We start from the raw sequence: 16,632 nt of genomic DNA on the forward strand, positions 1-16,632 counted from the left end.
TTGCTCAGGTCATCGCTCTGTCCAGTTCAAAGTACGAGCACCAATTCTCCCCCTTCAGAATTGAAGGCTCAGCTGAAGTCTCTGCTCTCCAGCAAGTTTTCCCTAGTCACCCCAGCCCACTGGGCTTATTTCCTCTGGCATTAGTGTGTTGTGGGATGGCTCCCTTAATGATATATTATTTATGACTATTTGTCCGTTCAGCCATTCTTCCATTCATCCACTTATCCATCCATCCATCCACCTACCCACCCATCCATATACCTATCTATGCATCCATCCATCACCCATTTCCCAACCATCCACCCACCCACCCGCCCATTCCCCCATCCATCCATCCATCCATCCATCCATCCACTTATCCATCCATCCACTTATCCACCCATCCACCTACCCACCCATACATCTACCTACCTACCCATCCATCCATCACCCATTCCCCTACCCACCCATCCATCCATCCATTCTCCTATCCATCCATCCACCCACCCACTCCTCCATCCATCCATCCATCCATCATCTACCTGTGCACCCATCAATCCACTCACCCACATACTTACCCAACAGTCACTGAGCCCTACTCCATCACTGGTCTGTGTCAGGCACTGGGCTGCTGGAGATGGTACAGACACCTTCACAGCCTAGAGAACTGGAACTTCTGTGTTATGAGTTGAGTTGTGTCCCCTCAAATTCGTACGTTGAAGTTGTAACCCTCAGTTCCTCAGAATATGATCTTATAGGATCACTGCAGATGTAATTAGTTAAAATGAGGTTATCAGGGTGGGCCCTGATCTAATATGACTGGTGTCCTTATAAAAAGGGGGGGGGGGGAGATTCAGACACATACCAGACGTGCACACAGGGAGAACACCATGTAAAGATGAAGGCAGAGATTGGTGATGCTTCTATAAGCCAAGGAGTGCCAAAGATGGCCAGCAAATTGTCAGAAGCTAGGCAAGAGGCCTGGAAGATTCTTCCTCCCATTCTTCAGAAGGATCAACTTTGTTGACCCCTTGATCTTGCACTCTAGCCTCCAGAACTGTGAGACAATAGATTTTTGTTGCAATAAGCCACCAAGTTTGTGGTACTCTGTTACGGCAGGCCCTGGCACTAATACACTCTGGTAGGAGAGTGAAGCCTGTGTGATCCTACCTGATCTGGACTGGAGGTCAGGAAGGGCTTCCTAGAAGAAGTTATGCTGAGCTGGGCATTGAAGGATGAGTAGGAGTGTATCAGGCAGAGAAGTCAGAGAACATTCTAGGGAGAAGGAAGAATGTATGCAAAACTCAGGAAGAGGCATGAGTATATGTCAGACACTTTTCCTTGAACTTCCCTGATTTCATCTACTGTCTGCCCTGCCAAGCATCTGAGGCCTGGAAACCCACTGCCGACACCCTTTGCTCCAAGATAACAGAAAATTCAATTTTTCTAGGATGCCCCTTGGGCACAGTGGGGACATGCATCAGTGTCACTAGCAGGGAGTGCTCACATGATCATATTGATGGAGGAAGGACGGCCAGATGGGCACAGGCACTGAGTAACCTTCTGGCACTTGCCAGGGTCCAAGTCCTCTGCTCTGGGGAGGGGTGCAGCTGGCCCCCATGCACATGCGACGGTGGGCAGCTCTGTGCTGGCCAGGAGCCCTCCCATAGCCTCCAAGCACTGTCCTCGGAGGCCACACACTCAGTCACATGGCGCTCGGTACAAGTCGTTTATTTCAGTTACAATAGTGCCACACCGAAACTACAGTAGCACAAAACGTAAGAATACAAAAAATAGATTCCCAGCCCCAAACCCCACATCCAAGTAGCCGCAGAGAAGCCAGACCTATGGCTCCCGGGCCTCAGGGGAGGGGTCTCTCACGGGGCAGCTGTCCACCTCCTCAGGCTCGTTTTCAGCTCGGCAGGGACAGTGGGGGTGATCCCTTTGCTTCTGTCCCTGCTGGGCCTGAGCCCTCCTCCCCCTTGGCCCCTGCCTATTCCCAGGACACCCTGAAGAAATGAATGTAGTCTACATTCCCTCTGGCTGGACCCTCAGCCCTGGGACACTTGCGTCTGGTTGGGAGGTCCCAGCCCAAGGTGAGGACAGACACCCCTGAGGACTGTGACCGCCCACGGGGAAGGCGGGAAGGCAGGACGAGGGGGGTAGCGGAGGTACCTGGAGGGCACTAGGGCTGGGAAATCCAAACTCTGTGTGGAAGCCCCCAACTCTAGCTCCTTCTCTGGCTCCTGACCTACGTCTCTGAAAAGTGACCAGGACTGCTGCTTGCGGGGACCAGGGGCCTCATCTGGACCCCACCCCACCTCAGTGCCGAGGCTGATCTGGCTGGCCCTCTTGGGCAGGGAGGATTCTAACTTCCGGGGCGAGGTGATGGGGCACGACCAGGCCGTGGGCTGCCGAGAAGGGAGAGCCAGGGTGAGCACTGGCTGCTCTGGCCTCAGTCACAGGTGCCTGCTTCCCCCAGAGAGAGCTCCTGCACCACAGTTTCAAGGAGGGAAGCCACTCCTGGTTCCCTGACCCCACAGGCTAGACTGATCACATTGGGGGAACCTTTTCCTCAGTCTGCCTTGGCTGAAAACATCTCCAGATGAGGAGTCCCTCTAGTTACAAGTATCGTCTCGATTCAACCCAAGGGGCTGAGGGTGGGATGGGGCTCAGGGCAAGTTCAGGAGTCCTTCAGATTCCTGACCTTGGTGCCACTGCCCTGTAGGCTAGAGCTCCCAGGGCGCCGTGAGGGGCACTGGGAGTAGGGGGTATGGCCTTGCATTATAGTCAGGACACTTGAAGGCTTCACTGAGGAAGCAAAGGGGCACCTGGTAGGGGGTTGTCTCCTTGGGGTAGAGCCTGGGCTGCAGCCTCATATAAGGCACTAGAGATGGAGGGAGGGCAGGCGGGGCTGCATGTGGTCCCTGGAGCCAAGCCCAGGCCAGGGGTGCAGGACGGAGCTCAGAGGGAGGATCTGGGCCCTGTGGGACAGGAGAGCGGTCTTCTCTTTTGTCCTTCCTCTGCAGAAACGGGTCAGCAAGGCAGACCCTGGAGTGGCCGGGCTGGGAGGGCTGCTGTAGACAGGGAACCAGACCCTGGGACACACATGCAGCGGCCAGAAGAGGGACAGAGAGGGGCTATCTACGGCACGGCAGAGAGGATCTGATGGAGGGCCAGGTCTTGCAGGCCTTCTGCTGTCCAGGCCCAGGGCATCGGGGTGCCCCAGGATGGGTTTGAAGGCCATGACCTGGCCTCATCCTGCTGCAGCCATCAATCCCCTGCTGCAACTTTGGGGATCAGACCGTCCTAGTTGGGGTTCCCACCTTTGGACTCTGGGGACAGAGGCAGGCAAGCTGCGAGGGGCGGTGCCCATGAGCTGGCCTCTGCCCCTTCCTGGCCTCCACACCTCTCCTCTCTACACCCTGCGACTGCAAAACCAGGTGACAGAGGCTGAAACTGTAAATGCCAAGGGATGGGCAGCTCTCTACTTGGGGACGCGCTCAGTGGCTGGGGATGACTGCCTCAGGCGACCTCACGGCGAGTGAGGAGGAGAGGGGTAAATCAGTGGGGCTTCCCTTATCCACAGGTTATTTAGAAAAACAGAATATAATAAATATACCAATCCTTTCATTAAAAAAAAAAAAAAAGTGTTTTAAACTCATTATTTCCCTGAACATTTCCAGTGTATTCCACAATGTTTAAAAAATAGTTTCCCCAAAAATATATCTTTAAAGCATTTGACACAGTGGCATTTCTGGTGCTTCTGGCTCCGGATGTGGGCGGGGGGTTGCGTCCACTGCCCTTGTCAGCGTGGGGCCCAGGCCTGGTGAGCAACCAGCCTGATACCCAAATGCCCACTGGAGTTGACGCACATGTGCCTGGGATGCCAGGGTCTTCACAGGGGATCAAATCTCGGATTGTGTTGAGAACCCACATCGTAGGCTCAGTTCCGGCTGAAAACCCTCCGGTGCGGGGTAGGGGGGCCCTGGGTGGCCAGGGGGGCGGGGCGGTGCCCTGGACGCTGGATGGAGAGATGGCCTTGTCGGCCCCACCTGGGGGCTCATCCTCTGTCTCGGCTCGAGGTGCTCCCACCCTCACCAGACTTCGCACTTGTGATGAGGGTTCATGGGCGAGCCAGGGGGGCAGTGGAAGTGTTCTGAGAACTCCTTGGAGTTGGAGACGGAGCCAATGACCCGGAAGCGGGAGGGGCTGTGAGGATCGGTGATGAGGCCTTCGTGGGAGCTCTCGGGCGTGCGGACAGAGCACCAGACCTTTGTGAAGCAACAAAGGAGAAGCTGGGTCACTATGGGGCCCTGAGGCTGCCAGACTGCCCCCGTCCACGGCAGTAGGGGGATGGGCCCCCGCCTGGTTCTGAGAGCCTGGGGAGTCAGCTGGGGCTGCCGAGTGTGTGGGGAAGAGACGCTGGGCTGGGATGTCCCCCATCCCAGCATCCTCTACTGCAGTTACCTGGGTCTGTCCTGGGCCTCTGCATTAGATTTCATCTGAACAAAGGGTTCTGCCCTAAAACCAGTCTGAAAACCTTGAACTGAGTCCACATCACTCACCTCCTGGGCAGAACAAAAAACTGTTTATGGCTCTGGGCACCAACAGAAGACTATACATTAATGCCAACTCAAGGGACATCCTGGGGCATTTTGAGTTTAGGAAACTTCTAGAACCCCTGAACCAGGAGGCCCTTAGCACTTACCTGTCCTCTCATCTACCTGATACTGGAGATCTTTTAATGGCATTCACTGGATTTCTCTAATGGCAGGAAGCTCACCTTACAAACTGGATGCCCGATGGACGGGCCAATGAACTAGGAGGTTATCAATTGAGGGGAACTTGCCTTTTGGCTCTCAGAGCTCTTGGAGCTTCAAGATGACAGAATGTGCCTGCGTTTGGCATTTTTTTCCTCTAACAAACTCACCTGTGCAAAGCCCAGGAAGAAGAGCTGGTTATTGGTGAGGCCCAGGGTGGGCAATGTCTGCTCAGCCCCGTTCTTCTCCACCCAGTTCTGGTAGGCCTGGGAGCAGAGAAAACAAAGCTCAGCAGCTCCCTCAACACAGGAGCAAACAGGGCGACAATGGAGGGCCAGTGTGGGAGATCCCGGGAAGCTCTACCCTGCTGGGGTTGGGACTCACACTGCGGAGTCTGGGCCTCGGCTCAGGCTAGAGGAGTGATCTTCACCCGCACCCATCCTGAAGGGGAGCGCCGTTCAACCCTAGGCTTAGATACCACCGACACGCCCACAGCTCTCAAGTGCCTCCTTCCAGCTCCAGCCTCTTCCCTGACTTGTTTATTCAACTGCTTCAGCTGGATTTCCACGATGCATCCCAGAGCTAACATGGCACAGCAGAATGAGAGGTTGTACACGCACACGCACACGCACGCGCATACGCCTTCCCACCACAGTAAATGGTACCACCAACCGCCTAGTTACTCAGACTCCAGCCCCAGAGTTCTTTGAGCTTCTCTTTTTTTCTTTCTTCCTTTTGTTTTTTTTAAAAGATTTTATTTTGGGGGCGCCTGGGTGGCTCCGTTGGTTGAGCATTCAACTCTTGATTTCAGCTCAAGTCACGATCTCACATTTCGTAGGATCGAGCCCCACGTCGGGCTCTGTGCTGACAGCATGGAACCTGCTTGGGATTCTTTCTCTCTCCCTCTCTTTCTGTGCCTCCCCTGCTCTCTCTCCCTCTCTCTCTCAGAATAAATAAATAAATAATTAAAAAAAGATTTTATTAAAAAAAATTTTAATATTTATTCTTGAGAGAGAGACAGAGAGACAGAGCATGAGTGGGGGGAGGAGCAGAGAGAGAGGGAGACACAGACTCGGAAGGAGGCTCCAGGCTCTGAGCTGTCAGCACAGAGTCCAATGCGGGGCTCAAACTCACGAACTGCAAGATTATGACCTGAGCGAAAGTCGGACGCTTAACCGACTGAGCCAGGTGCCCCAGATTTTATCGTTAAGTAATCTCTACATTCAATGTGGGGCTCGAACTCACAACCCCGAGATCAAGTGTCACACACTCTTCTGACCGAGGGAGCCAGGCCTCCCAAGCTTCTCTTTCAATCATCCAAACAATCCAAATCTGACGACTTCTTACCCTTGCCATGGCTTTATCCCTTCTCTTGCCGGATAATCTCACAACAGCTTTCTAACTAGACTCCTTGCCTCGAGCTGGTCCAATTCCAGTCCCCTCCTGACACAGCATCTTAAGCCATCCTCATAAAGCGGGGATTGGCAAACTTTCCCGTGAAGTAAATAGCTTCAGTTTTGGAGGCCAAAGGGTCTAGTTGAAACTACTCAGTTCTGGCGTTGTCAGTGTGAAAGCAGCTGCAGACAACGTGGAAGTGAACGGGCCTGGCTGTGTCCCCCTAAATTTTTTATTTACAAAAACAGGCTGAAAGCTGGATTTGGCCCACAGGGTGTAGGTTTGCTGACCCTTGTTTTAAAGGATAAATTAGATCGTGTCATTCTTCTTTTTAAAAATCGTGCGGCAGCTCCCATTGTACAGAACAAAACCCAAGCTCCTTAAGCCGTTGACCCAGATCTGGTGAGCTCTGGTCCCGATCACTCCTCCAACATCCCCTCCCTCCGCTCCACCCCTGCCTGTCTTCCTGTCTTCGACCACGCCGGGCTGTGTCCATTTGCACGTACTATTCTATTCCAGCTTTCCCTGCCTCTTCCTCGTCATTCAAGGTCTCAATTCCAATGTCATCCCCTCCAGAAGGCCTACCCTGACCACCCTCCCCCCTTATTTTTCACTACCTTGCCCTATTTTATATTCTTCATCTTATCAGTACTTGAAATTATCTTATTTGTTTACTTGTGTATTGGCTTTCTTCCCCCTCCCCTGCCCCACAAAATTGTGAGTTTTGTGAGAGCACGATTCCTGTCTGTCTTGGCACAAAATCTCCAGTGCCTAAGGCAGCCCATGGTGGGCAGAAGGTTTTCAGTACATTTTCACTGACTCCTGGACTTCAGGCAAGTTGCTGAGTGTTTCTGGGCTCAGTTTCCTCACCTGCAAAATGGGGGCTGTACTACCTAATGGTAAAACCGTGGGGGTACTGAGCAGAGTCTGGCACATAATAAGGCCTCAATAAATGGCACCTCATTTATTTATTTCTGCTCTTACTGTCACGGTGAGAAGGAGGCTCTGTACTGCTCTTTTGAGAGACATCTCCTTCTCTTCTCGTGGCCTCTGCTCTCTCTCCCTTCCAGTTCAGCTGACCTTTCGGAGTGTCACTCTGTGCCCAACTTTCTTTTTAAAAAAATTTTTTTAAACATTTATTTACTTTTGAGAGACAGAGAGAGACAGGGCGAAGCAGGACAGGGGCAGAGATAGAGGGAGACACAGAATCTGAAGCAGGCTTCAGACTCCGAGCTGTCAGCTCAGAGCCCGACGTGGGGCTCAAACCCAGGAACTGCGAGATCATGACCTGAGCTGAAGTCGGACACTTAACCGACTGAGCCACCCATATGCCCCTATCTGTATCAACGTTCTGCCACGCCAGCGATGTAGGGAGTAGGTGTTCACAGTCAAGCACACTGGGGCTCGAGGAGGCTAAGTGACTTACTCCAGAGCCAGGACTTGAACCCGGAACTGGCTCCATGACGGTGTCCCTTCCCTCCCCTTCCCTCCCGGGTCCACTGCTGTCTGAATTAGTGGTGGCTTTCCTTGAAAAGGTCGTCAGGTAGGTCCAGCCTAAGCCCTCTCCTATGTCTCCTAGTTGGGCCAGACTTAAGGCTGGAAAGCCCTCTGTGTGCCACGCTCTGTGCTAGGGACTTCCACAAGCTTCTCCATCAGTTCTCGCCCATTTTGCAGACGGGGAAACAGCTCATGGAGTGGCTACAGTTTGCCCAAGCTGGTCTCTAATGACCCTTTACTGAGGAGACACCTGCACAGACCCAGACTTGGGCCGGGGCATGTGCGGGGGGTGAGCTCTTACCCGATAGGCCGCCTTGAGGCCCCCGTTGTCGGCGATGTTCTCCCCGAGGGTGTGCCGGCCGTTCACTGGCTCCCCGTTCACACTGTAGTTGCTGTACTGGCCGACCATGCACTCGGTCTGCTGCTTGAAAGCCTCCACGGACGAGTTCTTCCACCAGGGCCGAAGGTTCCCATCCTTGTCGTACTCTCGTCCTGTGGGTTCAGAAGGGAGCGTCAGGTCAAGGGGAAGGAGAGGCAGCGCTGGCACGCGTAGCTGCTAACGGAGCCTCTCCTCCCAGTGAGAAATGGCTCCACCCACCCACTTCCCTTCTACCCACCAGCACTGGGGAGATGGTGCCGGTCTGGGGGCCAGAGGAGCTGGGAGGATGAGCCAGGCGGGCTGGGTGGCAGGTGGCAGTGAGAGAATGGAGGAACGGGATGCAGGCCAAGGGTCAGCTTGTCCACAATTTCAGTGGAGCAGGAGTCATTGTCAAGGCTGGCGAAGAGCCTTGTTCCCTGAGCCCAGGAAGGGGTAAATGGAGTCAGCAGCACTGGGGTCACAGACAGGCCCCGGCCTCTAAAGTCCCACCTCTTCCTTTTTGGCCTTGGAATCCCCAAGGCAGGAGGGAATGAGAATTCTGGACATTTTCTGATGAGGAGGCGAATGACTTCAACTCCTCTGCTGGCAGTGGGGCCAGAGAAGTCTCTGGAGTGGAGGAGAAATTGTGCTCCCTGAGGACTACTAACACCTACTCCTGAGTATGGGACACCTTCCAGGAACCCCCTGTGTCTGACACAGTCCCCACAATCACCCCATGAGGTCGGAATTGCCATGCCTGCTTCACAGACAAGGACGAGGAGGCCTGGAGAATGACAGGATTTGTTAAAGTTCATTCAGATGACGGGAGGCAGGGCTAGGACTGAACCCAGATCCATCTGCCTCCAGACTGTTGGAAGCGACGAGAGCAAAGCAGAAGCACTGGGGCCAGGAGTCAATGTGCCCGGTCTGAGGGAGCCCCAGGGAGTCGTACCTTGATCATCAAAAGCATGAGTCAGCTCGTGGCCCACGACAACACCAATGCCACCAAAGTTTAAGGCCCTGGAGGGGAGGAAACAAGAGTGAGGGTGATGTCACAAGGGGACACGGCTTCCTGTATCTGGAGAAACAGCAGGGTCCTGTGGCGCTCTGCAGGGACATGGCTGCAGCTTGAACTTCCAGCCAGTCCCCTGAGGCCACTGAGAGGCTGGGCAAGCGGGCTGTGGTCAGCCTGTGCCCAATGGGTGCCAAGCACTGTATGTGATGCTCCACAGAACGGCACTGTCCTCTTTGGTCCCCTCAAAAGGGTTCGGCATTAATGACCGATCTATGAATGAGCAACCACTTGGAATGGCTTGATCACATTGTCCACGGGCCACGCAGTGAGCAAAGAGCAGACCTGGGATTCACACTCAGGGCCCCATACCTTGTCTGTGTGAGACAGGGCCCTCACCCCTCCACCTCCCCGGCCGTGATGGCTCTAAGATACCATTGGAGGGGCATTCCCCTAGATGGAGCTCCTGACTCCATGACATGCCCCCAAATCCCCACTCTGCAAGGGCTTCTGGATCCTGGAGACCCCTGGAGGGAAGCACGGGGCGGGGTGGGGGGGGGAGTGGACGTCCCAAGCTCCCCGGGCCAGTGGGACAAAGAGCACTCAGTGTGGCTGTGGGCCACAGGGCTGGGCTGGGCGTCCACTGAGGGGCAGGGGAAGGAGACGGGACGGGAGCACCCCAAGCATCCTACTTGGGTGAGGAGCGGGTGTAGAATGGCGCCTGCAGGATGCCGGCAGGAAACACGATCTCATTCTTGGTGGGCGAGTAGTAGGCGTTCACCATGGGCGGAGTCATGCTCCACCTGCAAGGACACACAGGTGGGGTCAGCCAGTCTGGAGGATATCAGGAGCCTTAACCCCGGCCCCAAGTGCACACAAGTACAAGGACATCCTTAGCATCACTGTTTTGGAGGGAAAAACCAGAAAAACCCCAACTGTCTGCAGACAAGGGATTGGTGAAATCCGATGTCACACACACGGAGGAACAGTGAGCCTCTTACAAAGAGAGACAGGCCACGGCTGGGCGCCTGGGTGGCTCAGTCAGTTAAGTATCCAACTTCGGCTCGGATCATGATCTCACAGTCTGTAAGTTCAAGCCCTGTGTCGGGCTTTGTGCTGACAGCTCAGAGCCTGGAGCCTGCTTCGGATTCTGTCTCCCTCTCTCTCTGCCTCTCCCCTGCTCATGCTCTCAAAAACAAACATTAAAATTAAAAAAGAAAGGAAGGAAGGAAGGAAGGAAGGAAGGCAGGAAGGCAGGCCACTGCTGCAAAGCAGCTCTGAAAGTTTGGTCTGTGGACACTGGGAGGGGCCCTCAATTCCCTTGGGGGGGGGGGTCTGCAAGGTCAAAGCTATTTTCATGATAATGTTAAATCGTTATTTGCCTTTGTGACATGTTGACATTTGCAACAGTGGGTAAAGTTGCTGGAGCCTAAGTGTGACTCAAGACAGGGGCACCAGCTGCTCCAGTGGTCACCGTGCTCCTCACCAGGAAAAAAAGCCCCATTCCATTTGGGAACATTTTTCTTTCTTCCTTGCTCCCTTCTCTCTCTCTCTCTCTCCCTCTCTCTCTCTCTCTCTCTCTCTCTCTTTCTTTCTTTCAAGTTTATTTACTTATTTTGGGTGGGTGGGGAGGCAGAGAGGCAGAGAGAGAGAGAGAGAGAGAGAGAGAGATTGATTGAGAATCCCAAGCAGGCTCCACACTGTGAGTGCAGAGCCCAATGGGGGCTCGAACTCACGAACTGTGAGATCATGATCCGAGCTGAAATCAAGAGTCAATGGCTTAACTGAACTAACTGAGCCATGCAGACGCCCCATTTAGGAACATCTTTTTTTCTTTTTTTAAATATTTACTTATTATTGAGAGACAGAGAGGGAGAGAGAGAGAGAGCGCAAGCAGGGAAGGGGCAGAGAGAGAGAGGGAGACACAGTATTCAAAGCAGGCTCCAGGCTCTGAGCTGTCCACACAGAGCCTGATGCAGGGCTCAAACCCACGAACTGTGAGATCATGACCTGAGCTGAAGCCAGATGCTTAACTGACTGAGCCACCCAGGTGCCCCCCAGAGCATGCAACTCTTGATCTATGGGTTATGAGCTTGCTTACAAAAACAGAGCTTGGGTATAGAGCTTACTTACAAAAATAAAACCTAAAAAACTAAAAAAAAAAAAAAAAAAAAAAAAAAAAAAAATTAAGTTTATTGATTTATTTTGAGAGAGAGAGAAATTGTGAGTTGGGGAGGGGCAGAGAGAGAGAGAGAGAGAGAGAGAGAGAATCCCAAGCAGGCTCCACACGATGAGCACGGAGCCTGATGAGGGGCCTGAATTCATGAACCGTTGAGATCATGACCTGATTCGAAGTCAGATGCTTAACCGATTGAGCCATCCAGGTGCCGCAGAATTTTTTAAAAATTAAAAAGAAACTTTGAAGTTTCAAGCAAAATTAATTACTTAATTAGTAAAATTACAAGAACTTGTATTAGTCCCTCCAAACTCGACAGCTTCCCAATACTTAAAGACTTTTCTCAGGAGGTCAATAGTGATATGAACAAATGTGGATTTGGGGGGAAGGTATGTAAAAGTCAGCGGGGCCATTGTTTCCCAAATGACCGATGTGTGATGTGACAAATTAGGGCTGGCTAAAAGATCCATTCAAAGTGCAAGACAGACTGATGGGTTTCAGTGTAACAGAGTAGGAAACGTTCATGACTATGGGTTCAGGTTCCACAGTGCGATTAACCTTTAACAAATTATTACTTGCTGAGTTTTGGTGTAGTATCGACAAAGAGTGTGCACAAGTATCAGAAAGGACTACTAAAGCATTCCTGCCTTTCCCAATTTCGTGTCTGCATGAAGCTAGGTTTTCTTTATATATTTCAAAACAAGATATTGCAATAGATTGAACACAGCGTCAGATAAAGAATCTAGCTGTCTTCTATTTAGCCAGATATCAAAGAAATAGGCAAAAAGTAAAATAATACCTTTTTCTCACTAAATATTTTGTAAGAAAATAGTTCCTTTTAATAACATTTATAATAAATTGATATAATCGCCATATAAAAATGACTCTTTGGGGTCCAATAATTTTTCAAGAGTGTAGAAGTGGGGCAGAGTGCCTGGCTGGTTCAGTGGGTGGAGCGTGCAACTCTTGATCTTGGGGTTGTGAGTTCAAGCCCTATGTTGGATGCACAATTAGTTAAAAAAATAAAACCTAAAAAAAAATTTAAAAACAAAGAATGTAGAAGGGAACCTAGTGGTAGAAACATCTGTCCACTTGATAATTTTTCTGGTATGGGGGGGGGGGAAGTTCAGTAAGGAGTGGAGTGCTGGAGTGCCTGAGTCAGTTGGTTGTGTCCAACTCTTGGTTTCAGCTCAGGTCATGATCTGACGGTTTGTGAGTTCGAGTCCTGCATCAGGCTCTGTGCTGACAATGTGGAGTCGGCTTGGGATTCACTCTCTCCCTCTCTCTCTGCCCTCCCCCACTGAGGCGCTCTCTCTCTCTCTCTCTCTCTCTCTCTCTTTTTCTCAAAATAAATAAACTTAAAAAAAAAAGGAGCAGAGTGAGACAGGAAGGACGTTTTCTCCAAGAGCTTAGACAGTTCACTCTGTCTCCTCCAGGTAAGCGCCACAGAGATGTGTTGGTGGGTAACTGAAGCCATGGAAAGATACTGGGAAATTGAAAATTCATATTTTTTAAAAACACATGGTTACATGAACGGGCAGGAGGCAGAATTTAAATGACAAATTTTAAGTTAAAGACTTCAGATAAATTCGGAACCTTGTGGCAGTATCTGTGCCATAGTCTGGAGACAGAGGAAACAGAGATGTTCAAACCTCGGTTGGCCACGAGGGGGCACCAGAGGCAAAGAGAAGCTGCTTCCACCTTGGTAAGATTTATTCTGCAAAATGTTTTCGGCGTGGAGGGAGCTTATTTTGAGAACTAGAGCTGCGTTGACAACAGAAGATTTTTCCAAGGAGACTGCTCAAAAAATGACAGATGCCAGAGCTCATTCCAGATTATTTTAAGAAGGTTTGAGGTCCAGGCGAAAGCTGTATTTTAAAAAACTTCCCCAGGAGGGGTGCCTGGGTGGCTCAGTGGGTTGAACGTCCAACTCTTGGTTTCGGCTCAGGTTATGATCTCACAGTTCGTGAGTTCGAATACCATATCGGGCTCTCTGCTGTCAGCGCAGAGTCCCTTTGGAATCCTCTGTCTCCCTCTCTCTCTGCCCCTCCCACGTGCGTATGTGCAGTCTCCCTCTCACAAATAAACATAAAAAAAAAAAAAAACCTTCCTCAGGAAAACACACACACACACACACACACACACACACACACACACACAACTTCCCCAGAGGGTCCTGATATGCAGTGAGGTTTGGGAACCACAGCTGTTGGGAGCCCGTCTGGAATCCTCCCTAACCGAGGGCCTCCTCTGGGCCAGACACTCCTGCGAAGTTCTCACACTTGACTGTCCATGGGCTCCTCCCATCTTATCTGCAGATAACAAGGCAAAGGCTCTAAACACTGAAGCTGTGGAACCAGGACGTGAGGCCGGGCCGCTCAAGTCTAGAGGCCACTACTCTGCCAACAGGCTGGGCACCGGGGGCACACAGACCTGGGCCAGTCCCAGCTCCTGGCTGGGCACACTTCCTTGGTCCCTGGTCTCTGCATCTGAAAAGTGGGAAAACCACGGTACCCACTCCTCAGATGGCACTCAGGAGAGTCACGGTGGGCACGTGGTGCATGTGCGACAAAGGCAAGCTCAGCCCACAGCACCCTGTGTTCTGGGAGCTACTTCCTCCCAGCAAGGCCCAGGGACTCACTGGTCTCTGTTGGGAGCTTTCCTGAGCTGGTCAGCAGTGACCCTCCAGGAGAAGTTGAAAAACCGCATGGCATTCTCGAAGTAGAGGTCCGGAACTGCCGTGTACTGGACAAGAGGAAGCGAAATCACAAGATCAGAGCGTACCCAGGCCAGGAGGCCCCCCGGCTCCTCGAAAGGCAAACCCCTTCTTCTAAAACTGAGGAAGCTGAGACCCCACGAGGTTAAGGGATGGGTCCACAGGTCAGAGGATGGAATGGAGGGCTCGGGACTGCAGGCTTGGTGGCTTCCTGCCTTGGCCCTGACCCTGCTGGGGCCCGGCACCCTCCCCTCTCCCTTTCGAGGACACGGTAAGAACTTCACCAGGACCGCTCGATACCAAGCAGTATCACGGCCTGCAGCAGCGCCTGGGCCTTAGGCAGGAAATCCCTCCAGTGCTGTCCAATCCATGATGAGGGACATGTTCTATGCCCGCGTTATCCCGTATGGTAGATACCAGCCACATGTGGCTACTGAGCATTTCAAACGTGGCTAGTGTGACTTTTACATTTAATTACATTTTAATGTATTTAGATTTTAATTAATTAAACAGTAGTGGCTTGTAGCTACCACTCTGGACAGCACATGAATCAAGCCGGGATCTGTCTCTGACATGTCAGGGCACAGGCATCACTGCACATTTTCCTTAGCACTCAGCCCAGCCTTTCAGCTCTTTTCAGGGGGCAAGGTTCTCCCTCAGATCGGCTCCAGGGCTTTCTGGCTTCTCGTCAGGGCTCTGGAAAGATGCTGGGGCCCTGGGGACAGGACTCTGATCCTGTGGGCTGTCCGCAAGAGCCTCTGGATCCTGTATTGTGACACCCTGGGGCATCTTAAATTATTCTGAAGGAAACACGCTGCAGAATGAGTCAGTCCTATATTCTCAGAAGTAGTTTTAATATTCTTGGGTTTTAAATAGAGCCATGATGAGAGGTTATTATAATTGCAAAAATGCCTGAATTCACAAATTTCAATCACAAAAAGATATAAAACTATCTTTCAGGGCAGAAATACAATCCATTTAAAGGAATGACCTGCCAAAAGTTCCAACTCCCAGGAATATATCAAGCACCCCTGTTGCCTCATTTAAGCTTAAATGTGCATTTGGGATTCATGCTTCCTCTTTCCCATTAGCATTTAAGGTCCAAATGAGGTCCAGGTTTTTCTGGGAAGGTGGGGGAGGCCCCTGGGGAGAGGAGGCAACTTGGGGGCCTGGGAAGGAAAAGGTGGTATGAGGGGCTCCCTGATATTTTAGGGGCATCAATTCTGTCTGTGCCTTCCAGGGTCTGCTCACCTCCATGATTCCCACTCATCCAATGGAGCTGCCCATGAAATGGAGTGTCTGGCAGGGCACGTGGCACCATTTGGCACGGAGGGCTCGCACTGACTGAGGCTCGGGGGAGGCGGGCCCAGGAGGGGAGGAGCAGAGAACCCATCCCCACACCTCCCACCACCGCATCTTGAGATGTCCTGACAGTCAAGGTGCCTCCAGCATCCCACCTGGACCCAGCCTGCCTCTGCTCGTCCCCAACTGCGGACCTCCAGGGGCATCTGGGAACGCAAGGGGGCAGGGTGGGAGCCACTCACGTCATTGAACACTTTGTCGAGCTCCTTGGGGTCCATGATGAAGTTGGGGTAGCCTATCATGTTGTAGATTGCGTCTGCCTAGACAGGAGAGATACGGCGGACACTGAGCGCTCAGCAGGGCTGGCTGGCCTCGGGCTCTGGACCAAAGGGACACGGGCAGGTCCTCCTGCTTGGGGTTTCCACATCTCTTTCTGGAAAGGTTCCTCTCTTGCCCGACTTCTACTTACCCTTTGGCCCTCTGCTTAAATGTCACGTCCCGAGGGAAGCCTTTGCTGGCTGTCCCCCGCTGGACTCTATCAAGTCCCTCCCTCTTCGTTAGACATGTCACATCTCCCTGCATTTTTCTCTCACGTGCTCAACACGGTCTGTTTTTACCCAGTTATTAATGCAATCATGTGGTCAAGGCTGTCCCTCCATCCTGCTGGACTGTTCAGCCCCTGAGGGCAGGACAGCATCCATGCTGGGCTTACTAGCTGGGACTGGTCTCCCTTCACGCACCCTCCTGCGTCCGTGGCTGTGGCCCCACGGGCGGGAAGCCTCAGCCATCCCTTCAGGCACCAGGCCAGCCTCACCTTCTCCTTGGCTGATCTCCGAGTGTCCTCATCCATCCACTTCAGTGTGTTCAGGCTTTCCTCAAATGCCTTCTTGATCTCTAGGATTATCTCGCTGGCCTGAGGAGAGAGAAGCTGACCAGTGAGGGCTGGGCACTGGACAGACACCCCAGGCAGAAGGGAGGCCCCGGGCCAGAGTCGAAACTCGGATCACAGCTCAAAACCTCAGGCTGTGAGTGCTGGGCGAAGGAGGGGAGCCCCAGCCACTTCCCCAACCTTGTTCCTCAGAACACTGAAGTCCTGCAGGACAAGACTGGACCTCCATAAACAGAGCTCCATGGCCAAATATGCGTAGGACAAGCTTTGGGGAAGCTGGAAAAGCCTCTCCTCTGCAGGACTTTTCAGAACCTTTGGCGTATAACATGCACTGTGGTTCTTCTGGAGAGTGTAAAAGTCTTATTAGTCTTTCTCAGACTTACTGGCCCACAGGATTTCTTTACTGATGGAATGGGTTTTAAAATCTACAGAACCCGAGTTCTGAGAAGCAGTCTCAGCAATGCTGTGCTCAGGCTGGAGATGACCAGCTTCTCTTGAGGGCGATAATGTCACAGGTAGACCCGGAGGCCAAAGATGCTAGAGCG

General features: G+C 52.3%; 1 protein-coding gene across 2 annotated transcripts in view; it reads right to left on the minus strand.

The window, feature by feature from the left end:
- Positions 1-1,694: 1,694 nt before the first annotated feature.
- Positions 1,695-16,632, minus strand: part of ECE1 (endothelin converting enzyme 1) — a 61,638-nt gene continuing 46,700 nt past the window's right edge. Inside the window, exons 11-18 of one of the 2 annotated variants that reach the window (XM_040463901.1) lie at positions 16,013-16,111; positions 15,441-15,518; positions 13,822-13,925; positions 9,697-9,807; positions 8,945-9,012; positions 7,936-8,126; positions 4,913-5,008; positions 1,695-4,253 (exon numbers count right to left, since the gene is read on the minus strand). In XM_040463901.1, the coding sequence (XP_040319835.1) occupies positions 4,077-4,253; positions 4,913-5,008; positions 7,936-8,126; positions 8,945-9,012; positions 9,697-9,807; positions 13,822-13,925; positions 15,441-15,518; positions 16,013-16,111 (924 nt within the window). In that variant the 3' untranslated portion in view covers positions 1,695-4,076. The remainder of the gene's footprint in view (positions 4,254-4,912; positions 5,009-7,935; positions 8,127-8,944; positions 9,013-9,696; positions 9,808-13,821; positions 13,926-15,440; positions 15,519-16,012; positions 16,112-16,632) is intronic. The other variant, XM_040463909.1, reaches the window with a different exon arrangement.

This window comes from Herpailurus yagouaroundi, unplaced genomic scaffold (genome assembly GCF_014898765.1).
Source record: "Herpailurus yagouaroundi ecotype Mexico unplaced genomic scaffold, PumYag 77, whole genome shotgun sequence".
Taxonomy (NCBI): Eukaryota; Metazoa; Chordata; class Mammalia; order Carnivora; family Felidae; genus Herpailurus; species Herpailurus yagouaroundi.